Source organism: Somniosus microcephalus, chromosome 8, assembly GCF_052327205.1.
Source record: "Somniosus microcephalus isolate GS21.2 chromosome 8, FLI_Smic_1.0, whole genome shotgun sequence".
NCBI classification, from domain to species: Eukaryota; Metazoa; Chordata; class Chondrichthyes; order Squaliformes; family Somniosidae; genus Somniosus; species Somniosus microcephalus.
This window is the reverse complement of record NC_140994.1, coordinates 197,048,882-197,076,563: the sequence shown is the minus strand read 5'-3', so window position 1 is coordinate 197,076,563 and position 27,682 is coordinate 197,048,882. Positions and strand designations below refer to the sequence as shown.

The following is a 27,682-nucleotide window of genomic DNA, read 5'->3' as shown; positions in this document are numbered from 1 at the left end:
AGCCACATTTGCCTGGTAGCTAATGTAATGGACAACACTGCTCTAGAGGCCCCAGTGATACTGCTTTTTCACATGACTACTTCCAATCAACACACTTTACACTCAACATAGCATTGTAATAAATGTAAACAATTTGTGGGCCCAACTGGATACAGTACTCAATAACTCAGTGCAGACATATTGGGACAGATTTTGCTGAAAAAGTAACAGCGTCTGAACAATGCATGTTGTTATTAATGCACAAATTGGGCAGCAACTTGTAGTGAGGCACAGATACCCCGTGAATTGCGAATTGCCACAAGTTGCGGGCCAATTTTTTTTTTATTCGTTCATGGGATGTGGGCGTTGCTGGCAAGGCCAGCATTTATTGCCCATCCTTAGTTGCCCTTGAGAAGGTGGCGGTGAGCCGCCACCTTGAACCACGGCAGTCTGTGTGGTGAAGGTACTCCCACAGTGCTGTTAGGGCGGGAGTTCCAGGATTTTGACCCAACGACGATGAAGGAACGGCGATATACTTCCAAGTCAGGATGGTGTGTGCCTTGGAGGGGAACTTGGAGGTGGTAGTGTTCCCATGTGCCTGCTGCCCTTGTCCTTCTAGGTGAAAGAGGTCGTGGGTTTGGAAGGCACTGCATCTTGTAGATGGTACACACTGCAGCCATGGTGCGCCGGTGGTGGAGGGAGTGAATGTTGAAGGTGGTGGATGGGGTGCCAATCAAGTGGGCTGCTTTGTCTTGGATGGTGTCGAGCTTCTTGAGTGTTGGGTGTTGTTGGAGCTGCACTCATCCAGGCAAGTGGAGAGTATTCCATCACACTCCTTACTTGTGCCTTGTAGATGGTGGAAAGGCTTTGGGGAGTCAGGAGGTGAGACACTCACTGCAGAATACCCAGCCTCTGACCTGCTCTTGTTGCCACAGTATTTATGTGGCTGGTCCAGTTAAGTTTCTGGTCAATGGTGACCCCCAGGATATTGATGGTGGGGGTTTCGACGATAGTTGTGCCGTTGAATGTCATGGGGCAGTGGTTAGACGCTCACTTGTTGGAGATAGTTATTGCCTGGCACCTGTGTGGCGCGAATGTTACTTGCCACTTATCAGCCCAAGCCTGAATGTCGTCCAGGTCTTGCTGCATGCGGGCATGGACTGTTTCATTATCTGAGTTGCGAATGGCACTGAACACTGTGCAGTCATCAGCGAACATCCCCACTTCTGACTTTATGATGGAGGGAAGGTCATTGATGAAGCAGCTGAAGATGGTTGGGCCTAGGACACTGCCTTGAGGAACTCCTGCAGCAATGTCCTGAGGCTGTGATGATTGACCTCGAACCACCACAACCATCTTCCTTTGTGCCAGTGGAGAGTTTTCCCCCCGATTCCCATTGACTTCAGTTTTACTAGAGCTCCTTGACGCCACACTCGGTCAAATGCTGCCTTGATGTCAAGGGCAGTCCCTCTCACCTCACCTCTGGAATTCAGCTCTTTTGTTCATGTTTGGACCAAGGCTGTAATGAGGTCTAGAGCAGAGTGGTGCTGGCAGAACCCAAACTGGGCATCAGTGAGCAGGTTATTGGTGAGTAAGTGCTGCTTGATAGCACTGTCGACGACACCTTCCATCACTTTGCTGATGATTGAGAGTAGACTGATGGGGTGGTAATTGGCTGGATTGGATTTGTCCTGCTTTTTGTGGACAGGATATACCTGGGCAGTTTTCCACATTGTCGGATAGATGCCAGTGTTGTAGCTGTACTGGAACAGCTTGGCTAGAGGTGCGGCTAGTTCTGGAGCACAAGTCTTCAGCACGACAGCTGGGATGTTGTCGGGGCCCACAGCCTTTGCTGTATCCAGTGCACTCAGCTGTTTCTGGATATCATGTGGAGTGAATCGAATTGGCTGAAGACTGGCTTCTGTGGTGGTGGGGACCTTAGGAGGAGGCCGATATGGATCATCCACTTGGCACTTCTGGCTGAAGATGGTTGCAAACACTTCAGCTTTGCCTTTTGCACTCATGTGTTGGGCTCTACCATCATTGAGGATGGGGATATCCATGGAGCCTCCTCCTCCCGTTAGTTGTTTAATGGTCCACCACCATTCATGACTGGATGTAGCAGGACTGCAAAGCTTTCATTTCATCCGTTGATTGTGAGATCGCTTAGCTTTGTCTATAACATGCTGCTTCCGCTTTTTAGCATGCATGTAGTCCGGTGTTGCAGCTTCCCCAGGTTGGCACCGCATTTTTAGGTACGCCTGGTGCTGCTCCTGGCATGCACTTCTACACTCCTTATTGAACCAGGGTTGGTCCCCTGGCTTGATGGTAATGGTAGAGTGAGGGATATGTCGGGCCGTGAGGTTACAGATTGTGGTGGAATACAATTCTGCTGCTGCTAATGGCCCACCGCACCTCATGGATGCCCAGTTTTGAGCTGCTGGATCTGTTCTGAATCTATCCAATTTAGCATGGTGGTAGTGTCCACACAATACCATGGAGGGTGTCCTCAGTGTGTAGATGGGACTTCGTCTCCACAATGACTGTGTGATGGTCACTGCTACCAATGCAGTCATGGACAGATGCATTTGCGACAGGTAGATTGGTGAGGACGAGGTCAAGTAGGTTTTTTCCTCGTGTTGGTTCTCTCACCACCTGTCGCAGGCCCAGACTGGCACCTATGTCCTTCAGGACTCGGCCAGCTCGGTCAGTACTGGAGCTACCGAGCCACTCTTGGTGATGGACATTGAAGTCCCCCAACCAGAGTACATTCTGTGCCCTTGCTACTCTCGGTGCTTCTTCCAAGTGGTGTTCAACATGGAGGAGTACTGATTCAGCAGCTGAGAGGGGGTAGTAGGTGGTAATCAGCAGGAGGTTTCCTTGCCCATGCTTGACCTGAAGCCATGAGATTTCATGGGGTCCGGAGTCAATGTTGAGGACTCCCAGGCCCACTCCCTCACAACTGTATACCACTGTGCCGCCACCCCTGGTGGATCTGGCCTGCCAATGGGACAGGGCATACCCAGGGATGGTGATGGAGGAGTTTGGGACATTGGCTGAAAGGTATGATTCTGTGAGTATGACTATGTCAGGCTGTTGTTGACTAGTCTGTGAGACAGCTCTTCAAATTTTGGCACAAATCCCCAGATGTTGGTGAGGAGGACTTTGCAGGATCGACTGGGCTGGGTGCGCTGTTGTTGTGTCCGTAGCCGGTGCCGAGGTCGACGCCGGGTGGTCCGTCCGGTTTTATTCTTATTGTTTTTCGTAGCAGTTGTTTTACAGCTGAGTGGCTTGCTAGGCCATTTCAGAGAGCAGTTAAGAGTCAATCACATTGTTGTGGGCCTGGAGTCACATATAGGCCAGACCAGGTAAGGACGGCAGATTTCCTTTCCTTAAAGGACATTAGTGAACCAGATGGGTTTTTACGACAATCCGATAACTTCATGGCCACCATTACTGATACTAGCTTATTATTCCAGATTTATTTAATTAACTGAAATTAAATTCCCCAGCTGCCGTGGTGGGATTTGAACTCATGTCTCCGGACTATTAGTCCAGGTCTCTGGATTACTAGTCCAGTGACATAACCACTATGCTACCGTTGCGCCACTCCACCGTTAGCCTCGCAAAAACGGCATCGCGCGCCCAACTTCCCCGCAATTTTCATGAAGTTGCAGCATTTGCACATTAATTTTCCGTTAAACTTGCCACAGAAAGTGAAATCTTGTAATTAATAGCTAAGCACCCTTTAAACAGCTGCCAATCAACTTTGGGGAGACCAAACGCAGATTGGGCGACCGCTTTGCAGAACACCTCCGTTCAGTCCATAAGGGTGACCCTGAGTTTCCTGTCGCCTGTCACTTTAATTCACCGCTTCACTCCCACTCTGATCTCTCTGTCCTCGGCCTATTACATTGTTCCAATGTAGCTCAACGAACAGCACCTCATCTTTCGATTAGGCACTTTACAGCCTTCTGGACTCAACATTGAGTTCAACAATTTCAAACTATAACCCCTGCCCCCATTTTTCATGCTGTATGATTTTGCCATTCCCATTTGCAACATTTTATCCTTCCTGCCTCTTACAAAAGCACAGTATGTTCCTTCAATTCCTCCCTCCCCCCCCACCCCCCCCCCCCCTGTCTCTGCACCTGCTTAATGTTACATCTCCAGCTTTTTCCAGTTCTGATGAAGGGTCCCAGACCTGAAACGTTAACTGTTTCTCTCTCCACGGATGCTGCCTGGCCTGCTGAGTTTTTCCAGCGTTTTCTGTTGTTATTTCAGATTTCCAGCATCTGCAGTACAGTATTTTGCTATTGTATTAGTGTTTGTTCACTGCCACCTCTCTTCTAGGAATGCCCACCTTGAAGTTCTGCTCTTCTCTCCAACGGGATTTCCGTTTGACTCTTCAACCTTGTTCATCTTCATTGCTTTCAGTTTCCCTTCTCGTGTTTGATCAGGTATCTGCCAAGACTCGGTTTCACAGCCACATCTCTTTCCTCAGCAACTGTCTCCGGTTCCGACCTATTCCACGTAGATTCCAACTAAACTGCCACCCTTCGTGTTTTGGATCCACCCAGGATTACAAATATCTCCAAGATATTCATCGTTCCTCGAACTACTGCTATCGCCGCATCTTGAGATCCACGCTCAACGCCATGCGGCGCCACATGAACACTCTCGACCTCTCTCTTCAGCAGCACCGACGCACTCTATCTCAAAGCTGTCCGGGTCCACAGTTCCATTTCATCCTTCGACTCATCCAACGCTTGAACAAAAAACTTTTTCTCTTCCTTTCTGATGTCAAGGATCGCAAGCTTCATCAACTCTTGGACACCAACACCCCTCCGGAACCTTCTTCCCCTTCACTTTCCTCTGACCCCATCCCTTCTTCCAATCTCACCCCCTGCCGTGTTTTCACTATCCCCTCTGACTCCAATGATCAGTCCTCAGCAAAGGCCTAAGCTTCATCCCCTTACGCCCCCATCTCAATGAATTTCGAGCTCGGCACGATGCGGAGCTCTTTCGCCGTCGCCTTCGTCTCCGTGCCCACTTCTTTGGCCAGGAGTCTTCCCCCCCCCGCCCCCCGCACAGCTGACCCTTTCTCCCGCTTTCAAAATTCTCGTTCTACCTGGACCCCTCCCTCTGGCCTCTTACCCTCTCTAGATCTTTTCATTGCTAACTGCCGACGTGACATCAGCCGTCTCAATTTCTCTGCTCCCCTCTCTCACTCCAACCTACCTTCCTCTGAACTTGCAGCACTCCGTTCTCTCCGATCCAACCCTAACATTAAACCTGCTGATAAGGGTGGTGCTGTTGTTGTTTGGCGAACCAACCTCTACCGTGCAGAAGCTGAACGCCAACTCTCCGACTCCTCCTCCTACCTCCGCCTGGACCATGACCCCACTAGCAAACATCAAGCCATTGTTTCCAAGACTGTCACTGACCTCATCTCCTCTGGAGATCTTCCCTCCATGGCCGCCAATCTCATAATTCCCCAACCCCGCACAGCCTGCTTCTACCTCCTTCCCAAGATCCACAAACAGGACTGCCCTGGTAGACCCATCGTTTCAGCCTGTCCTTGCCCCATGGAACTTCTCTCTTCCTATCTCGACTCTCTTTTTTCTCCCCTTGTCCAATCTCTTCCCACCTACATTCGCGACTCTTCCGACACCCTCCGTCACCAACAGTTTCCAGTTTCCTGGCCCCAACCATCTCCTTTTCACTATGGACGTCCAATCTTTCTACACCTCCATCCCCCACCAGGACGGCCTGAGGGCCCTCCGCTTCTTCCTTGAACAGAGGCCCAACCAGTCTCCATTCACCACCACCCTCCTCCACCTCGCTGAACTTGTTCTCACATTGAACAACGTCTCCTTTGACTTCACTCACTTCCTCCAAATTAAAGGTGTTGCTATGGGAACCCGCATGGGCCCTAGCTATGCCTGCCTTTTCATGGGATATGTGGAACATTCTTTGTTCCAATCCTACTCAGGTCCCCTCCCTCATCTCTTTTTCCGTACATCGATGACTGTATCAGTGCCGTTTCCTGCTCTCGCCCTGAACTAGGTAAGTTCATTCACTTTACTTCCAATGTCCACCCTTCCCTCACCTTCACATGGTCCATCTCCGACTCTTCTCTTCCCTTCCTTGACTTCTCCGTCTCCGTTTCTGGCGATCGGCTTTCGACAAACATCCACTACAAGCCCACTGACTCCCACTGCTACCTGGGCTACACTTCCTCCCACCCCGCTTCCTGTAAGGACTCTATTCCATTCTCCCAGTTTCTCCGTCTCTGCCGCGTTTGTTCTGACGATGCCACCTTCCATACCAGTGCTTCCGACATGTCTTCCTTTTTCCTCAACCGAGGATTCCCCTCTACTGTGGTTGACACGGCCCTTGACCGTGTCCGTTCCATTTCCCGCATTTCTGCTCTCACCCCTTCCCCTCCCTCCCAGAACCATGATAGGGTTCCCCTTGTCCTCACCTTTCACCCCTCCAGCCTCCACATTCATTGGATCATCCTCCGCCATTTCCGCCACCTCCAACGTGATCCCACCACCAAACGCATCTTCCCCTCACCTCCCCTTTCAGCATTCCGAAGGGACTGCTCCCTCCGTGACACCCTCGTCCACTCCTCAATCACCCCCAACAGCCCTTGCCCTTCGCCTGGCACCTTCCCGTGCAAGCGCAGATGCAACACATGCCCTTTTACCTCCTCCCTTCCCACTGTCCAGGGCCCCAAACACCTCTTCCAGGTGAAACAGCGATTTACTTGTACTTCTTGCAATTTAGTATACTGTATTCGCTGCTCACGATGCGGTCTCCTCTACATTGGGGAGACCAAATGCAAATTGGGCGACCGCTTTGCGGAATACCTCCGTTCAGTCCGTAATGGTGACCCTGAGCTTCTGGTCGCCTGTCACTTTAATTCACCGCTTCACTCCCACTCTGGTCTCTCTGTCCTCGGCCTATTACATTGTTCCAATGTAGCTCAACGTAAGCTCGAGGAACAGCACCTCATCTTTCGTTTAGACACTTTACAGCCTTCTGAACTCAACATTGAGTTCAACAATTTCAAACTATAAGCCCTGCCCCCATTTTTCATGCTGTATGATTTTGCCATTCCCATTTGCAACATTTTATCTTTCCTGCCTCTTACAAAAGCACAGTATGTTCCTTCAATTCCTCCCTCCCCCCCACCCCCACCCCCACCCCCCGTCTCTGCGCCTGCTTAATATCTGTTACATCTCCAGCTTTTTCCAGTTCTGATGAAGGGTCCCAGACCTGAAACGTTAACTTTGTTTCTCTCTCCATGGATGCTGCCTGGCCTGCTGAGTTTTTCCAGCGTTTTCTGTTGTTATTTCAGATTTCCAGCATCTGCAGTATTTTGCTATTGTGCCAATCAACTTCTCTTGCCCAGAAAGTAAACAATTATTAAAGTGTGGAGTCTCATTCCTTCAGGTTGTGACTTGTTTTAGGAAATTTTAAAAATGTCAAATTTTAAAGTTTTAAAGTTTTTCTTTCTTCTCCTTTCTGTCTCTCTTTTTTCTCTCTTAATCCAATCTTTCTTTCCCTCTCTTTATTTGTCTTTCTGTACCTGATTTGACATTGAATTCACGCACTCTAATTCACCTGCTTCTTAGTCCTTCCTCTGTTGATTTCTCAATCCTCAAATCTCATTGATTGAGGAGATACACGGTTCGTTCCATTGTTTACCAAGGTCCCTAGATGCCCTGTTGCCCCATTATCAGCTCACACTTCCAGCAACCTAATGGGCAAAAAAATTTAAAACCTAAACGTGCACGAACAAGTCTAACTAACGGGGCATGCCGCAAGATGCCCCGCTCCAGCAAACCTGGCCTATTGATACAATTCAGTTTACTGTGTTAAGTGAGGACCCACAGTGGAACCAAAGTAATGGTTACATTTTGGGATCTTTTACCCTTGATAGTTTTCGGCTTGAATGTTTCGGCTTGAATGTTTTAAATTAGTCATGTGGATTCGCCTTCACTCTCCATGAGTATTTTCACTTGCCTTGACATCTAGGTAAAATACTGTCGCACACCCAGGATAACAGATAGCCTTTTAGATTACTTCAACTGCTGATTCTATCCCATGCATCCAAAGGATCCTCCGTGTCTTTAACAGTGGCAGAGCAAGATTCACACTAGACCTTATTTTAGGCTATAAATGTCAAACAAGTTTATTAAACAGTAAGGGAGCAAGTGAATACGAGCAGAAATGTGACATATATAATACACACCATAGTTGATACATGATGCTACAATCTGTAACCTCATGGCCCGGCATATTCCTCACTCTACCATGACCATCAAGCCAGGCGACCAACCCTGGTTCAATGAAGAGCGTGGAAGAGCATGCCAGGAGCAGCATTGAATCATAGAAATTTATGGCACTGAAGGGGGCCATTTGGCCCATTGTGTCCGTGCCGGCCGAAAAAGAGCTATCCAGCCTAATCCCACTTTCCAGCTCTTGGTCTGTAGCCCTGTAGGTTATGACACTTCAAGTTCACATCCAAGTACTTTTTTTAAATGCGATGAGGGTTTCTGCCTCTACCACCCTTTCAAGCAGTGAGTTCCAGACCCCACCACCCTCTTGGTGAAAAAAGTTCCCCTCAACTCCCCTCTAAATCTTCTACCATTTACTTTAAATCTATGCCCCCTGGTTAGTGACCTCTCTGCTAAGGGGAATTGGTCCTTCCTATTCACTCTGTCTAGGCCCCTCATAATTTTATACACCTCAATTAAATCTCCCCTCAGCCTCCTCTGTGCCAAAGAAAACAATCCCAGCCTATCCAATTTTTCCTCATAGCTAAAATTCTCCAGTCTTGGCAACATCCTCATAAATCTCCTCTGTACCCTCTCTAGTGTAATCACATCTTTCCTGTAATGTGGTGACCAGAACTGTATGCAGTACTCTAGACGTGGCTTAACTAGTGTTTTATACAGTTCTAGCATAACCTCCCTGCTCTTATAGTCTATGCCTCAGCTAATAAAGGAAAGTATCCCATCTGCCTTCTTAACTACCTTATCTACCTGACCTGTTACCGTCAAGGATCTGTGGACATGCATGCCAAGGTCCCTCTGTTCCTCTACACTTCTCAGTATCTTACCATTTATTGTGTATTCCCATGCCTTGTTAGCCCTCCTCAAATGCATTACCTCAGTTCTCCGGATTGAATTCCATTTGCCACTTTTCTGCCCACCTGACCAATCCATTGATAGCTTTCTTCCTAGCACCCAAACTGCCAATTTTTGAATCATCTGCAAACTTCTTAATCATCCCCCCCACATTGAAGTCTAAATCATTGATATGTACCACAAAAAGCAATCGACCTAATACTGAGCCCTGTGGAACGCCACGGAAAACAGCCTTCCAGTTACAAAAACACCTGCTGATCATTATCCTTTGCTTCCTGCCACTGAGCCAATTTTGGATCCAACTTGCCACTTTCCCTTGGATCACATGAGATTTTACTTTTCTGACCAGTCTGCCATGTGGGACCCTGTCAAAAGCCTTGCTAAAATCCAGGTAGACTACATCAAATGCGCTGTCCTCATCGACCTTCCTTGTTATCTCCTCAAAAAATTCAATCAAGTTAGTCAGACACGACCTTCCCTTAACAAATCCATGCTGACTGTCTTTGATTAATCCGTGCCTTTCTAAATTCGAAAAAAACCCTCAGGTGTATCTGAAAATGAGGTGCCAACCTGGTGAAGCTGCAACACAGGGCTACATACATGCTAAACGGCAGAAGCAGTATGCTATAGGCAGAGCTAAGCAATTCCACAACCAAAAGATCAGATCAAAGCTCTGCAATCCTGCCACATCCAGTCGTGAATGCTGGTGGACAATTAAACAACTAACGGGAGGAGCAGGCTCCATGAACATCCCCATCCTTAACGACGACGGAACCCAGCATAAGTGCAAAAGACAAGGCTGAAGCATTCGCAACTATCTTCAACCAGAAGTGCCGAGTGGATGAGCCATCTCGGCTTCCTCCTGAGGTCACCACCATCACAGATGCCACTCTTCAGCCAATTCGATTCACTCCACATGATATCAAGAAAACGCTGAGTGCACTGGATACAGCAAAGGCTCTGGGCCCCAACAACATCCCGGCTGTAGTGCTGAAGACCTGTGCTCCAGAACTAGCTGTGCCTCTAGCCAAGCTGTTCAGTACAGCTACAACACTGGCATCTACCTGACAAAATTGGAAAATTGCCCAGGTAGGTCCTGTCCACAAAAAGCAGGAGATATCCAATCCGGCCAATTACCGCCCCATCAACCTAATTTCAAACACCAGCAAAGTGAAGTGCTATCAAGCAGCACTTATTCACCAATAACCTGCTCACTGATGCTCAGTTTGGGTTCTGCCAGGACCTCTCGGCTCCATACCTCATTACAGCCTTGGTCCAAACATGGACAAAAGCGCTGGATTCCAGAGGGAGGCGAGAGTGTGACTGCCCTTGACATCAAGGCAGCATTTGACCGAGTGTGGCACCAAGGAGTCCTAGTAAAATTGAAGTCAATGGGGATCAGTGGAAAACTCTTCACTGGCTGGAGTTATACCTAGCACAAAGTAAGGGGGTTATGGTTGTTGGAGGCCAGTCATCTCAGCCCCAGGACATCGCTGCAGGAGTTTCTCAGGGCAGTGTCCTAGCCCAACTAGCTTTAGCTGCTTTGTCAATGATCTTCCCTCTATCATGGGGTCAGAAGTAGGGATGTTCACTGATGATTGCACAGTGTTCAGTTCCATTCGCAATTCCTCAGATAATGAAGCAGTCTATGCCCACATGCATCAAGACCTGGACAACATCCAGGTTTGGCTGATAAATGGCAAGTAACATTCACGCAAGCAAGTGCCGGGCAATGACAATCTCCAACAAGAGAGTCTAACCACCGCCCCTTGACATTCAATGGCATTACCATCGGCGAATCCCCCACCATCAACATCCTGGGGGTCACCATTGACCAGAAACTTAATTGGACCAACCACATAAATACTGTTACAAAAGCAAAATACTGCAGATGCTGGAAATCTGAAATAAATACTGTGGCTACAAGAGCAGGTCAGAGGCTGGGTATTCTGCGGCGAGTCATCTCCTGACTCCCCAAAGCCTTTCCATCACCTACAAGATACAAGGCAGGAGCGTAATGGAATATTCTCCACTTGCCTGGATGAGTGCAGCTCCAACAACACTCAAGAGGCTTGACACCATCCAGGAAAAGCAGCCCACTTGACTGGCACCCCATCCAGCGCCTTAAACATCCACTCCCTCCACCTTCGGCATACCGTGGCTGCAGTGTGTACCATCTACAAGATGCACAGCAGCAACTCGCCAAGGGTTCTTCGCCAGCACCTCCCATACCCGCGACCTCTACCACCTAGAAGGACAAGGGCAGCAGTCGCATTGGAACACCATCACTGCAAGTCACACATCATCCTGACTTGTAAATATATCACCGCTCCTTCATCGTCGCTAGGTCAAAATCCTGGAACTCCCTACCTAACAGCACTATGGGAGTACCTTCACAACACGGACTGCAGCAGTTCACCACCACTTTCTCAAGGGCAATTAGGGATAGGGAATAAATGCTGATGGTGCCAGCAATGCCCACATCCCGTGAATGAAAAAAACAAATTAAAAAATTGATGCTGATACCAAGTGAAAAAAAGTCAGGCTTCATTTGTGTCACAGTAGTTTCCTTCATCTCATTTACATCATGGCACCTTTATCTAACAAATGTACTCAGCACACCTCCCACCCAACAGTAAGAAATACAAGACCTTTCAATAGATATTATAGTAAATGGTTAGCAGGGAGTTTTGGGCTGTAACCCAATCTTGCGGATGTTCTACTGAAATTCATAAACAACCCAATTTTTAATATTCTGATTAATTTAGAGTATCTGTACTCCTCTCATCATTTTTAATGCAGTAAAAACACATACCATTGTTTTTATCAGAGCGATGAGGATGACTGTTCACTTCATTTGGCACCCCATGTGTTGCCCAGCGAGTGTGAGCAATCCCAAAGTGCATTTCAAATTCTTTGTCAAAGTCCAGAAGATTTTGTTCTGAAAACAAAATAATTGTTGTACACCAAGTGCTGTATTTAAGCATAAATATAGATCACCGCAGACTATTAAGCAACTATTTCACAATTGAATTTATTACAACATTCCATATTACTTACAAGTTGGAGGGCTATCATTAACTTTAAAAACGTCAGTTGGACAAGTATTTTATTTTTGGTTTAAGTACACCTTCCATGCAGCCTGAAGGGTTGTGCCTCTACCAATTAGATGCTGCCTGAACTCAAGGTAAAAGATGTTTCAGACAGCAGCTGTAATAAACAATCTTTAAGGGATAGTAGGAAATTAGGTATTTCGCACTGCAATTATTTCCCACCCTAGAATGACATTCTTCTGAAATACATTGGCCCAGATTCTGAGGTCAGCAGTGAGTGGGCAAAGTGATGGCGCTCGCTGCGGACCTCAAAGAAAGCTGCCCACAAAGATCTAGCGATCTCTGTGCCATTGATTTCACCTCTCCCGACGTTAACTTGATTCTGATGCCAAGTCTAGGGGATCACCAGCATCAGTTATGTCATCAAACTGGCTAAGCAGCCAATCACATTGAAGAATTCTCACAGACAGCAAACCAGGAAGTAAAATGCACTGATTTTCCTTTACTTTTTAATCATTTTACAGAGAGCAAAATAAAGATTGGGACATACACATGGGATCAAGGTAGAAGCTGAAATATCATGAACAAACTTAAAAAAATTATATTAAAATCTATGAATTTTTATCATAATGGAAACATTCGACATTCCACAAATATAAAATTAAGTTTTTCAGGGCCAAAACGGTTGTTCAGCAGTAATTTTGACTCCGTATGCCATTAAAAACCCAGTTTCACCTCATTCGACAAGGCTTAACTTTTTCGGGGAGGTTTTCATAGCAATATTCCAGTGTTAAAGGGGAAGATTATGTCAGTTCAGTGATTTCAATTGATTACCAGCTCTGGGGAGTTCAACAGTGTAGCCTGTGGAGGAGCAGGGAATAACTGACAGCAACTTCTGGATTTCCGCATTTATCTGCGCATGTGCAGACGCCAGAAGTTGCTGTCACTTTCAAAGTTGTCATGATGGCAAACACTGACAGTTTCGCTGTCATTACAACCGCAAATTCCGGGCCAATAGCTGTTCATGTGGAGAGGCTCTTCCCCTCCCATTTCATGCAGATAATGCCAATTCTGTGAATTTTTTTTTGTAAATTTAAAAAAAGTGCAATATATTATTTCTTTATCTTCACTACTGATTCTTTGACATTGTAGGCGAATAGAATAAGTAGCAAGAAAATACTTTTTTTTTTTTAATAAGGACTTTCCATCTGAATGTAAATAGTCTGAAAAATTACTCAGCTCAGACACTTGGCAACTCATCCTCAATCTCTGTACTGTTACTGCGTAAGCAAAATGTTTGAAATATCATGATTCTATAGTAAAACTAGTATTTAACCAATGACAGTCCGAGGAGTATTTTACACTGGTTTAGCATCTTTTCATCATTTCAGTGTAAATTGAAAAAAACAAAATTCAAACACAGAATTTATTCAAAGGAATTGAGCACAACCCAAAATTGGCCATGTATAAAAAGGGTCAAAACTTAGGTATTTTAAAGTCTATTTTTAGGTTTTAGATCAAGGGGCAAGGTATTGACTTGGATAGAGAACTGGTTGGCAGACAGAAAGCAAAGAGTTGGAATAAACGGCTCTTTTTCCGAGTGGCAGGCAGTGACTAGTGGGGTACCGCAGGGATCGGTGCTAGGACCCCAGCTACTCACAATATATATTAATGATCTGGATGAGGGAACTAGATGTAATATCTCCAAGTTTGCAGACGAAACAAAGCTGGGTGGACGTGTGTGCTGTGAGGAGGATGCCGAGAAACTCCAGTATGATTTGGACAGGTTGGGTGATTGGGCAGAAGCATGGCAGATGCAATATAGCGTGGATAAATGCGAGGTTATCCACTTTGGTGTCAAAAACAAGGCGGCAGATTATCTGAATGGCAATAGATTGGGAGAAGGGGAAGTGCAACGAGACCTGGGCGTCCTTGTGCACCAGTCGCTGAAGGTAAGCATGCAGGTGCAGCAGGCGGTTAAGAAGGCAAATGGTATGTTGGCCTTCGTAGCGAGAGGCTTTGAGTACAGGAACAAGGATGTCTTGCTGCAGTTGTACAGGGCCTTGGTGAGACCACACCTTGAGTATTGTGTGCAATTTTGGTCGCCTTATCTGAGGAAGGATGTTCTTGCCATGGAAGGAGTGCAGCGATGATTCACCAGGCTGATACCTGGGATGTCAGGAATGACGTATGAGGAGAGATTGGGTCGATTGGGCTTGTACTCGCTGGAGTTAAGAAGAATGAGAGGGGATCTCATTGAAACTTATAAAATTCTAACAGGACTAGACAGACTAGATGCAGGAAGGATGTTCCCGATGGTCGGGGAGACCAGAACCAGGGGTCACAGTCTAAGGATAAGGGGTAAGCCATTTAGGACAGAGATGAGGAGGAATGTCTTCACCCAGAGAGTGGTGAACCTGTGGAATTCTCTTCCACAGAAGGCAGTGGAGGCCAATTCATTAAATATATTCAAGAAGGAGTTGGATATATTTCTTAAGGCTAAAGGGATCAAGGGATATGGGGAGAAAGCAGGGACAGGGTACTGAATTTGGATGATCAGCCATGATTGCATTGAATGGCGGAGCAGGCTCGAGGGGCCGAATGACCCTATCCTGCTCCTATCTTCTATGTTTCTATGAAGAACTCTCCATACTTAGAGTTTTTGATGTAGTAAGAGATAAAATGTACTGTTGCAGAAGAGGGAAGGGATATCAAAAAGTTAAATGAGAAAACCAGCAAAAAAAAAGTTAATGCTCCAAAAAGTTGGAGTTAGAATTGAGTGGTATTTATGTGAATGCACAAAGCATTCAAAACCAAAATGGAGCGAATTGGAAGTATCAATAACGATGGGGTGATACGATGTAGTAGCTATAACAGATACGTGACTTCGATTTGGACAGGACTAGGACTTAATATTCCTAGTTATAACATTTTTAGAAGAGATAGAAGAGAAAAAAGGTGGTACATGGTAGACTTAGTAAAGGATTCTATCAAAGCAATAGAACATAATGATGTCCTATGGGATTGCATCAAGTCAGAATCCACATGGACAGTTAAGAAACAGAAAAGGAAACAGCATCATTCTCCGTGTGCATTACAGGCCACCAACAGTGGAGATGAGATTGAAGAGGAAGAGCTACAGACATTTCAGAGAGATATACAAGAACAAAAGGGCAATAATGGGTGATTTTAGCCATCCCAAGGTAGATTGGAATAAAGATAATGCACTTGATTAAAATGACACTTTTTAGAATGCATCCAGGATTGCTTCCTTGATTGGTATATTTCTAGTTCAATCAGGATAGGGGTTTTATTTGATTTCGCTCTGGAAAATAAAATGGGGCAAATAACTGATGAGAGTCAAAGATAAAGATGCTGGACTGGAAAAAGATAAAGTTCAGCAAGATAAGAGAGTCTGGCCTAAATTAACTGAACAGAAAAGTTAGTAAACAGGGTCAGCAGTAGAAAATCTTCAAATGTGATACGGGCAGAATATAATAGATATATCCCTGTAAGGCAAAAAGGCGGTGCATCAAGAAATGGAGTACCATGGATAAAGAGAGAGATTGAAACACTATTGAAGAAAACCATAAGGAATGTAAAAAGAAATAGGGCAAGTGAAAAAAAGAGTAAAAGGGACATGTAAAAAAGACTAGCAGATAATATAAAAGGAAATAATAATGGCTTTTTTTTTTTAAAGCATATAAAAAGTAAAAGGATAGCTAAAGAAAGGGTATGACCACTCAGGGATGAATGTTAAAGTGTAACTGTGGAGAATGAAGGTATAGTAGAGGTATTAAATACATTTTTTGCATCCCACTCCAGGGACTTGCACACATAAATCTAGGCTGACACTCCAATGCAGTGCTGAGGGAGTGCTGCAACGTCGGAGGTGCTGTCTTTCAGATGAGACGTTAAACCGAGGCCCCGTCTGCTCTCTCAGGTGGACGTAAAAGATCCCATGGCACTATTTCAAAGAAGATCAGGGGAGTTATCCCCGGTGTCCTGGCCAATATTCATCCCTCAATCAACATCACTAAAAAACAGATTATCTGGTCATTATCATATTGCTTGCTGTGCGCAAATTGGTTGCTGCATTTCCCACATTACAACAGTGACTACACTCCAAAAAGTACTTCATTGGCATCAGTTTCCACATGTACGCTAACGACACCCAGCTCTACCTCATTACCACTTCTCTCAACCCCTCCACGGTCTCTAAATTGTCTGACTGCTTGTCCGACATCCAGTTCTAGATGAGCAGAAATTTTTATTATATTGGGAAGACATAAGCCATTGTTTTCGGTCCCCGCCACAAACTCCGTTCCCTAGCCACTGACTCTATCCCTCTCCCTAACATCTGTCTGAGGCTGAACCACACTGTTCGCAACCTTCGGGTCATATCTGACCCTGAAATGAGCTTCTGACCACATATCCGCAGCATAACTAAGAACGCCTATTTCCACATCCGTAACATCGTCCGTCTCCGCCCTCGCCTCATCCGCTGCTGAAACCCTCATCCATGCCTTTGTTACCTCTAGACTTGACTATTCCAATGCACTCCTGGTTGGTCTCTCACATTATACCCTACGTAAACTTGAGGTGATCCAAAACTCGGCTGCCCATGTCCTAACTCACACCAAATCCCATTCACCTATCACCTCTGTGCTCGCTGACCTACATTGGCTCCCGGTTAAGCAACGCCTCGATTTCAAAATTCTCATCCTTGTTTTCAAAACCCTCCATGGCCTCATCCCTCCCTACCTCTGTAATCTCCTCTAGCCCCATAACCACTTCCGCCCCCCCGCCCGAGATATCTGCGCCCCTCTAATTCTGGCCTGTTGAGCATCCCTGATTATAATCGCTCAACCATTAGTGGCCGTGTCTTCTGTTGCCTAAGCCCTAAGGTGTTGAAATAAAATCAGCCTATTTCACAAAAAGATTGGAAGTTGTCAATATCAACCACAGATCTTTGAAAGGCATGACTGGAGGTTGTTAGAACTAAACCAACCAGGTATGATGTTTCCTGATTGCATGAACAAGACAGAAATTTTTTAAGTTATCTGTTGATTGCACATAATCAAAATGTGTGTATTTAGTGTTGCCCCCAATTAAGTTGTATACAGCAAATAGGATTGCTAAAATCCAGCTTTTAAGAAGGGTTTCCATTTTCCTCAGAAAACTGTCTGGGGCTTCTCAGCTGCTGACTTAGAGGAAAGTTTATTTTCTTCAAGACTTTTGAGGTCAGAAAAATGTTTCCTGATGTAAATTCACGAATGGGCTTTATTTCAGCACTCTTGTCGCTGTATTTCTAGAAGCAGCAGGGTTTTGAAATAAAATGTGAAGTAGGGTTGGCGTGGTTATGGGTTTTAATTTGAAAAATTACACAGATTTATACTCAATTACAGTAGGCTTTAAATACCAAAAATTGCAACAAGTCAGGTATTAAATAATACACTTTTGGGGTTTCTGGGAACATGCCCTCAGATACCCTGGACAATAAATGTCTTCAATAATTTCAAAATGCAGCACGATTATAAACTCTGATTTTGTGTCATATGTCAGGAGGCCTATATTCAGAGCAGTTTTAAGCAGTTAGCTTTTATTAGTTTTCTAGATTGGTATGTATGCGGAGATCACATATTTACTGGCTAGACCAATACTCAGCTGGAAAAAAGAAAGCTCAGATTCATTTTTAATTGTGTGATAAACAAGTCATACCTTTTAATAGCCTGAAAAATGAATACAAAAATATACAAAAGTAAACTAAAATAGAATGATCAATGTAATATTTTATATGGCTCATTGTCTGCAGAGAGAAAAAATATACAAGCATCAAAAATAAAAATGTTAAATACTAAAGACTACTAAATTAAGTATTGGCAAAGTACTGAAACTAGAATTTACAGATCATGGTCACTTACTATAAAGCTCTTCAGCCAGGGCCTTCACTTTGCCTTGGTTTCTAAAGAGACAGATACGTCCACCATTTTTATGATCTTTGTCACAATCTTCATCAACTGCTATTCCTGTTATTTAAAACAGTAGTTATTCAGAGGTGAAAGGAGAATATATCAAGTTCTACTGAAGAAACTAACGTACATGGTTGCGCAGGTAACAAAAGAAGGATTTGTAATAAAGAATTGTTGTTTCTTTTGTGATCAGTCACACCCCAATTGGGTCTGTGTCTCACAGACTAGAAAGGAGGGGCGGGATCTCTGCTGTGCATATATGAAGATGTTGAGCAAGATTGGGTTTAAAATGTGATGCACCCTTCCAAACCCCTCCCCAACAGACAGATATTTCTTGTCTGGGCTTACTAGTGAAGAGTGACGCACTGGAGGGAACTGTGCTGTATTCTAACATCAATCACTGTTTTCAGAAGGGGAGAGAAGCTGAGGGATTTAAAAGAAAACATGGAACACTGTCCAAATACTCCTCTCTTCCACAGAATAAAGACAACTGAATCAACTGGGCCGCGATTAAAAATCTTTTTTTAAATGATATCTTCAATAGTACAGCACTCATCAGTACTGTACTGAAGTGTCAGCCTACATTATGTGCTCAAAGACTTTGTAGTAGACCTTGAACCTATGACCTTCTGACTCAGAGGCAAGAGTGCTATCACTAAGCCAAGGTTGAAAATTAAATTAAGTGTACCCAATTCAGCTGCCTGCAGTCTTGAACTGCACAAGTCCTGCTCACTGATCACTCCAGTCCTTGCTAACTTACATTGATTTCCCATTATGCCCATCACATTAAATTTAAAATCCTCATCCTTGTCTTCAAATCCCATCATGGTGTCTTATAACCCATCCCTACAGACTCCTCAAGCCTTATAACCCTTCCTGAATGCCTTGGTTCTCTGATTCTTGCCTTTTGTGCAACTGCCCTCCCTTTATCCACCATTCGTGGTAGGGCCTTCAGCCACCTCAGCCCTAAGCCTCGAACTCTCTAAAAACTTCCTCCTCAACACTTTTAAAACCTACTGAAAATGCTCAGCTCGGAATTAATTGAGGTGTGGGTGTAGAGGAATGAAGTAGAGTCCATTACTGAGGATGGATCATTTGGGCTCAGACAGGGGTCAAAGGGGATAATGAAAAGATGGTAAGGGATGAGATTGGAAGGAGAGACGGTGGCATAGTGGTTAGCACTGTTGCCTCACAGCGCCAGGGACCCGGGTTCGAATCCAGCATCGGGCGACTGTCTGTGTGGAGTTTGCACATTCTCCCCGTGTTTGCGTGGGTTTGCTCCAGTTTCCTCCCACAGTCCAAAGATGTGCGAGTTAGGTTGATTGGCTATGATAAATTGACCCTTAGTGTTAGGGGGATTAAATACGTGGGGTTACAGGGATAGGATGGGATATGTGTTGGTGTAGGGGTTACGGGGATCGGGTGGGATATGTGTCGGTGCAGGCTCGATGGGCTGAAATGGCCTCTATCTGCACTGTGGGGTTTCTGTGATTTCTGTGATATGGCTGGAAGGAAGTGATATGGTTGGAAGAAAGTGAAAAGGAAGGGGCATTGGAAGATAGGCTGGCATCCAGAATTCGCATCCCATGACTCCACCTCAACTTACTCCATCATCAGCAAGGGCCAATTGTTTATGCTTCCATTTCTACCTACTTTACACTCCACCTCCTGAACTATTCATACTTTCTCGTTGTCTCAAATGTCTAAATTCTTTGATTTCTCATTATGCCTCCTATTGTTTCATGGTAATATTACTTCAGCCATTTAACCATCTCCTGTTTTTCACTCAAGCACTTTACAGGTCCCTCTATTTCTTCTCGTGTGTCTGTAGATGGGTGTTTTCCCTCCACTTCCTTTTATTGTTTATTTTAAATGCTACTCCTCTGTAAAATCCTCCGGCTCTAATGAAGGGCCCACAACTGAAATGTCAACATGTCCTTTCTCTTCACAGATGCTACCTGACCTGCTGAGTGTTTCCAGTATTTGCTATGTATGGATCATGTTGTCCACTATGTACCCAGTTACTACATCATACATACAACAGATTTCCCAGTGTAGATAATGTGCTCCAGTCCTTTGCTCATGCAGATTTATATCTGATGCTGATGAATTGGGCACTCAGTAATTGCACAAAATTTATTTAGGAATTGAAACTTATTGTATTCTGCTACATGATATAATAGAATGTATTCAAAACTGCATAAGTACATTTTGAGAATTTACCTGCTGAATCATACCCTCTGTATTCAAGTCTCTGCAGACCTTTGATTAAGATCTCAAAGATCTCCTTCCGGGTGCGAGGCACTCTGTAGTTCAAGTACGCAAAGATTCCTGCAAAATACAATTGTTCTATTCAAACTGCCGATTAACCAAACAACCACAACATGTAATAACACTAACTATACTTCACTAAGTAAATCAATGACTTTAACCAGCCTCAGAAAGCAAGTACAAGATTAAATTTTGAAATGAAAGTACCAAAAAAAAATTTAAGTTACAAATTAACAGTCTGGCCAGTCTCTCATCTAGGTATTTTGGACTTCAAGAGGATTCATAGAATTTTACAGCACAGAAAGAGGCCATTCGCCCATCATACCTGTGCTGGTTCTCTGAACAAGCTCTCCAATTCATTCTATTCTGCCCTTTCGCCAAACTTTTAAAATTGTTCTTTTCCAAATAATTATCCAATTTAAAAGCTATTAGGGATTCTGCTTACACTTCTGATTCTGGCAGGGAATGCCATGTCCTAACTGCAAAAAAAAGTATCCTAACCGCTCCCTTTGTTTCTTTGGTGATAATCTTAAATGGACTTCCCAACCAGTGGAAATAGTTTTCCCCCCAATTTACTTAATCATACCCTGTCAATTCTGAACACCTCTATTAGATCTTCCCTTACTCTTTGTTCTAATGGAACGAACCCCAGTTTCTTTAGTCTCTCCTCATAACTGAAATCTCTCATCCCTGGTATTTAATATGGACACCCTAGTTTCCAACCTCCAAAGCATCTTCTCCAAATGGAGAGTTTTACCTACATTTCCTCACAAACACAAGCCTTGCATTTACTCGCCAGATTTTTTTTACATCCAAAAATTACCCCCTTCTTTAATGGCAAACAGCAGTCTTAACTGCTGCTGCCTCACCATATTTCCAACTCCTTAGCCAATTGCATAACTTTTTGTGCTCATTGAGCGCATACGGGGAGCCCAAGGTCCAGCAAGGCCAGCCCTCCTTGCTACCAGGCCAGTCCCAGCTGTGCTCCCAGCAGAGACTGTGCCTGGATCACAAAATCGGGGCTATAGTGCCGTCTCTGCAGTGCTTTGTACTTGGGCAAAGTGGAGCTCTGCACATGCCTGCCCAAACTTATCCAAAGATCTTTACTTAGGATGTAAAAAGATTTTGCAATAAAAATAAATCTCCTGCATGGAAACAAAAACTAGCCCATAACATTTACTTTGCAGGATAGGGATAGGTGTTTTGACAGCTAGTATATGGTGCTATAATTCAATCTATTTTTCTAAAAGGAAGCAAGTAGAAAAGGTGATAGCCATGAAAATTTTTTTTTTTATTCGTCATGGGATGGGGACGTCGCTGGCAAGGCCAGCATTTATTGCCCATCCCTAGTTGTCCTTGAGAAGATGGTGGTGAGCTGCCTTCTTGAACCGCTGCAGTCCATGGCGTTTTTTTTACAACTAAGTGGCTTGCTAGGCCATTTCAGAGGGCATTAAGAGTCAACCAGCATTGCTGTGGGTCTGGAGTAAGGATGGCAGATTTCCTTCCCTAAAGGACATTAGTGAACCAGATGGGTTTTTACAACAATCTGATAGTTTCATGGTCACCATTGCCAATACTTTTTATTCCAGATTTATTTAAGATTTATTTAATTAAATGAATTTAAATTCTCCAGCTGCCATGGTGGGATTTGAACTCACTTCTCCAGATCATTAATACAAGCTGGATCATTAGTACTGGATTACTAGTCCAGTAACATAACCACTATTCTACCATTTTAATGTGGTTTACACAACATGTTTTTGAAATGCCAATAAGATCTTTCAGTTGAAAGAAACACAACCTGGAAGTGCAAAAAGAAGCCATCACAATCATCTTGATGGTGTTACTACCTTGTAATAAATGCTGGCCATTATGGCCCAGATTTTGCAGTCAGCGGCGAAAGGAGAGCGCTTGCCGCTGACCTCGAAAAAAGCAGTCCACAAAGATTTAGCAGGCTCTAGAGCGTTGATTTCCCCTATTCCTATGGGATCTGTGGCGTCCAGCAATAGTGAAGTCATCAAGCAGGCTGATCAACCAATCAGATTGAAGAATTCTCACAGACAGCAAACCAGGAAGCAAAAAGCAAGGATTATAATTCTCTTCTTAACCATTTTACAGAAAGCGAAATAAAGATTGGGGCATACACATAGGATTAAGGTAGAAGCTGAAATATCCTAAACAAACTTTTTAAAAAAATTATTGTAAAAACCATGGAATTTTGAAATGTTATTGTGAGACAATGACACTCCACACTTCTAAAATTAGTTTTTCAGGGCCAGAGAGGTTGTTCAGCAGTAATTATGACTTAGTATGCCATTAAAAACTCATTCAACAAGGCTTAACATTTTTAATGATTTTTACAGCGAGAATAGTGTGTAAAAAGTTGAAGTTCACATCAAATCACTGATTCTGTGTTGATTGCATCTGCGAAGGCTGCAACAGCACACCCTGTGGATGAGCAGGGTATCACCGACAGCAACTTCCAGATTTCCGCGTTTAACTGTATATGTGCGGACGCTAGAAGTTGCGGTCAGTTTTACACAGTAACGACAGCGAACACTGACAGTTTCACCATCATTACAACCACAAATTCTGGGCCCATATCTCATATAGGATAGCATCATGGTGCAACTGAGGAGGTGAAAAGAGAAAGGTGCAGAACAGCATATCCTCTCAAAATAAAAAACTTTGCCCTTGGAACTGGTACAAATCTAAATTACTCTATTGCTAGTTTATTGATTATGTTACCTATTCTGCTGGCCCATGAGTGATGTGGTTCTATGTCATCCAATTGTTTATATTTTGGTACATCTGTTCTGTTTAATATCTATTCCTGTTATATATCCATAATAATTTAAATACACATACATAACAAAATACAGTACTTTACTTAAGTAAAAATGTAAATAAATCTTGGGATCAATGTATGCCAACATAAAAATACCTATTAGAAAGAAAGACTTGCACTTATATAGCGCCTTTCACGACCGCCTTATGTCCCAAAGCGCTTTACAGCCAATTAAGTACTTTTTGCAGTTGTAATGTAGGAGACGTGGCAGCCAATCGGCTCAAAATTTTATTGCAGGATTTTCAAACTGGTAGTTTCTACATTAAATGATTGTGGAAGATGCCCTGAATTAAAATCATACTACTACTCCTCTCATGCAAAATGTCCTCATTTGTTCAGTGAGTGTTCAGTGAGTGACAGAGCCCCCCCAAAAAGTTTTAAAATTCTAAAACATTTGCTCATCATTAGTCACTTGCTACTTCAAATAAGGATTACTTAATTCAGGTCCGGCTGATTAATAACTGCTGATATATTTTTTCCAAGCTACATTTTAGTTTGAAATATTACAATACCAGGACATGCCCAGTGCTAACTTTTACATGAAATAACCACCAACATAAGAAATACTGTGGATTTACTCTAGTATTTGTGACCAAAAAAACTTATTTGGAGGCCTCCTTCATATTGCTCTCACAATGCTCCCTTTATTCTTTGATTGACTAGCTAAAGTTTCATTTTCAAGTGAACCCTCATTTTGCTCCTGCACATGCAAACCATAAGGCTCACCAGTCACTGGAGACCACTTTTCTGAGACAGTTTGTCTCAAAGTGGGCTGCCAAAAGGCTAGATTAACATTTCCTGGATTAAAGTCAAACAAATCATGCATTCAGTACACTGAACTTTTTCACACTGCAGATGCTAGGCTGTAATAGTGGCATCTTCATATTCCAAATCAAAACTATTCCTTTTGCCTAAAATAATTTTAAAAATTGGACAACAACTTACAACTGTCCAACAGTGCCAAGCTTACTGTCAGTAATACTAGGGCTTAGATTAGGCACAAATTGGTCATTGCGCAATAAAAGCTTACATTATCCCCACAACCCTTTCAGCAGCCAGTTACAGGGCATCACTGGTAGCGGCCTAAGAACAGATCATCTTCATTCCCTCCCAGTTGGGAAATGATGCCTAACATTATGATAGGAAGTAACAGAAATTGATGTTTTCTAATTGAGGTTCTGAGTTATATAATAAAACTAGAAACCCTCAAATATCAGCTAAGCAGCAGTTCGTAAAAGATTACAATTTTGTGAAAAAAAGTAGAGGATTATTGAACTTAAAAACTTGATAATGTCATATTAGGAACCAACAAAAATAAAACCAGTATTCATTAACTTACTACTACTACCCACTGAAGACTATACACGTTGACATCAATTACTAAGAATTGTAAATTCTATGTTAGTACAATGCAGCCTTCAGTCGTAAATCATTTCAGTCTACTGGCATTTTAAAATTTAAAAAACATACAATTGGCCAAGTCTATTGGCAGAGAGTCTCAGAAAACTCTATGACTAAAATTACATTAAGGTTCATTTGAGTGAGCAAAGATTAAGTCATCTTTACTTCCGATCAATATGTTCAATTAAGTGCATAACTAATTAAGATGAAAAGAAACAGACATTTATTTCTCCATCACCAGTCAAAAGTTCAGTTAACTTTTTGCAGAACAGGATACCATACTGTATGACTAATAATGTCTAACAAATGAAATCCAGACATTATTTCTTCATCACCAGTCTAAAGTTTAGTTTTTTATAGTACAACTTAAAGCCATCAGGCAGAAACTAAGACAGCAATTGTTCCATCTTCCCTCAGAGCACTTCCAACATGCAAAACCTTAGTCCAAACTAAGGTTTCCATCAAAAATATTAACCTACTTTTCAGGTGCTGACTGAACTGCTGTGAATCTCCAGTGTTAACTATTTTATGTAAGAATTAAAAGGACTCTAAGTCTTTTCAAAGGATATCACTAATTTGGGGGGTGGGAGGAAAGAAAGTTTAGAAAAATGTTGGTCAACGTTATTATAATATATAACACACAGTGGAGTTGGGAGACTTCAGAAACTTGGAATAGATGACAGAATAGATAGCTGTATATCCAAGTTTGCTGGTGACACAAAGTTAGGTGGAATAGTAAGTAGTGTAGATGGAAGCAGAAAGTTGACAAGGGACATTAAAAGATTAAGTGAGTGGGCAAAACTGTGGCAGATGAAGTTCAATGTGGGAAGTGCAAGGTTATCCACTTTGGACCTAACAACAACTTGCATTTATATAGCACCTTTAACATAATAAAACATCCCAAGCACTTCATAGGAGTAATTATCAAACAACATTTGACACCGAGCCACATAAGGAGTATTAGGACAGGTCAAAGAGGTAGATTTAAGGAGCGTCTTAAAGGAAGTGAGAGAGGTGGCGAGGTTTAGCGAGGGAATTCCATCGGGAATGAGCAAGAGGCCAGAATTGGAGGAGCGCAGAGATCTCGGCGGGTTGTAGGGCTGAGATTGATAGATAAGGATATGAAGAGCTATGGAACCAAGGCGGGTAAATGGAGTTAAGATACAAATCAACCATGATCTAACTGAATGGTGGATCAGACTTGAGGGGCTGAATGGCCTACTCCTGTTCCTATGTAACTGATTCCACAGAGCTGCCTAATACCCTGCAACTGTATTGTGATTGTTAGCCTAGAAAAACTGATTGGTAAATGTTGACAGCAATTTACATGCAGTAAATGTTGACACAAATGGTGACCAAAAATTATGACAACTGGAAGTAAGGTTTGTGAGTTGGAAGAATGCACCATACAAAATATTTTAATATAAATCTCAAAAATTGAAGTACAATATTTAATATTCCTACTTCAAATCTAAAATTTCGTACTACAGCAGTGATTCTGCTAGTGTTCTGGCCAACATTTATCCTTCAACCAACAACACCAAAACAGATAATCTGATCACTTATCTCATTTGCTTTCTCTAGAATCAAGCTGGCTGCCGCGTTTCCTACTAACAACAGTAACTGCACTTGAAAAGTAATTCTGTGAAGCACTTTGGGACATTGCGAGGACATGAAAAGCATTTGAATAAATAAAAGCTCTTTCTTTTTATTAATACTGGTGTTAGAAAACTATACTAAAATAATATAGATTTCCATATTTCAAAAGTTCATCATATGTTTGGGCCCAAGTTAAGTGTACTTTGTAACATTTATTTAGAAAAGTTCTGCAGTTGCTTAGTGAAAAACTTTTTTTTAAAGTCCCTCATTCACGTCTCACACACATCAAATCGCACTCCTTTGCAGAGCCTGCTTTTTGGAAAGGTACACAACCTATTTTACTATTTAAAATAGTTACCCCAGCTCTGTTCATTTCAACAGGCTTGCAACTTCTTTGCTGCGGAGAATGGGGTGAAGAGAGAAACCCCACCGATTTCAATCCTCTGACCAGGCCAATACAGCTCGAATTACCAGATCACAATGATCAGCCCCAGTGGGAAACTCTACTGCTACAATCTCTTCAAAATACGCAACATAAGCAGCAAAAAAAAGTTCTGCCAGGAATAACAGCAACCATGTAGTACGTTTTGCTTTGGACTTCCGAGTTTTCCCTACAAAAACACTTGAGTATGTACAACTCCCTTACAAGATAGTAGCTAAAAGTAAGGATATTTCAATGGAAAATTTAAGTACTACAAGTCAACCAAGAAAGCAAACAAGGAGGGAAAATAGCGAGAGACCACTCATCATGATGCCATGGAAAGAATCTCCCGTCCACAAATTTTTAATGTTGAATTTTGCTTACCACACATCGTGTTAGAAACAACTCTGGAGCTCAAGAAACTGTCCGAATCGCTCCGATCAGTGGCTCCGTGACTTTCTCCGCGTGTGCCTCTCCCGCTCCTCTCACACTCCCCGACCCCCCCTAACGGAAGCGGCGCGCATCCTGCAGCTCCAATATCCTCGCCGCTGATTGGCGCCCAGTTGCTAGGCAGGGTGTTAAAGACCGCTTCCACCAGGCCTGGGTGGGGTTGTTACCTGCCAGTTCGACAGGTTGGGGTTGTTACCTGCCAGTTCGACAGGTTGGGGTTGTTACCTGCCAGTTCGACAGGTTGGGGTTGTCACCTGCCAGCTCACCAGGTTGGGGTGTGTACACAGGTTTTGCATTAAGCAACAGTGATGGCATTGATCCATCCAAAACACCAATTACTTTACTCTGAAATTTAGTATGTTAATGGCGGTGAGAAATAAAATGCATACCTATAACTAACTGCATCATTGTCAAGTACAGTAATAGACATACCCATAATGCCAACCCAACCGTCTCATAAACCATGAAACAAATTCTTAAAAATCATGAGATTTGGTGAGAAATTATGAATTGCTATATCTTTC

The 27,682-nt window shown here is 43.4% G+C and overlaps 1 protein-coding gene across 1 annotated transcript in view; it reads right to left on the bottom strand.

The window, feature by feature from the left end:
- Positions 1-27,242, bottom strand: part of LOC147114017 (glutamine--fructose-6-phosphate aminotransferase [isomerizing] 2-like) — a 103,091-nt gene extending 75,849 nt beyond the window's left edge. Inside the window, exons 1-4 of the mRNA XM_085995532.1 lie at positions 27,093-27,242; positions 20,392-20,499; positions 18,121-18,225; positions 11,959-12,084 (exon numbers count right to left, since the gene is read on the bottom strand). Of these exons, the coding sequence (XP_085851658.1) occupies positions 11,959-12,084; positions 18,121-18,225; positions 20,392-20,499; positions 27,093-27,099 (346 nt within the window). The 5' untranslated portion in view covers positions 27,100-27,242. The remainder of the gene's footprint in view (positions 1-11,958; positions 12,085-18,120; positions 18,226-20,391; positions 20,500-27,092) is intronic.
- Between the last annotated feature and the right edge of the window lie 440 nt (positions 27,243-27,682).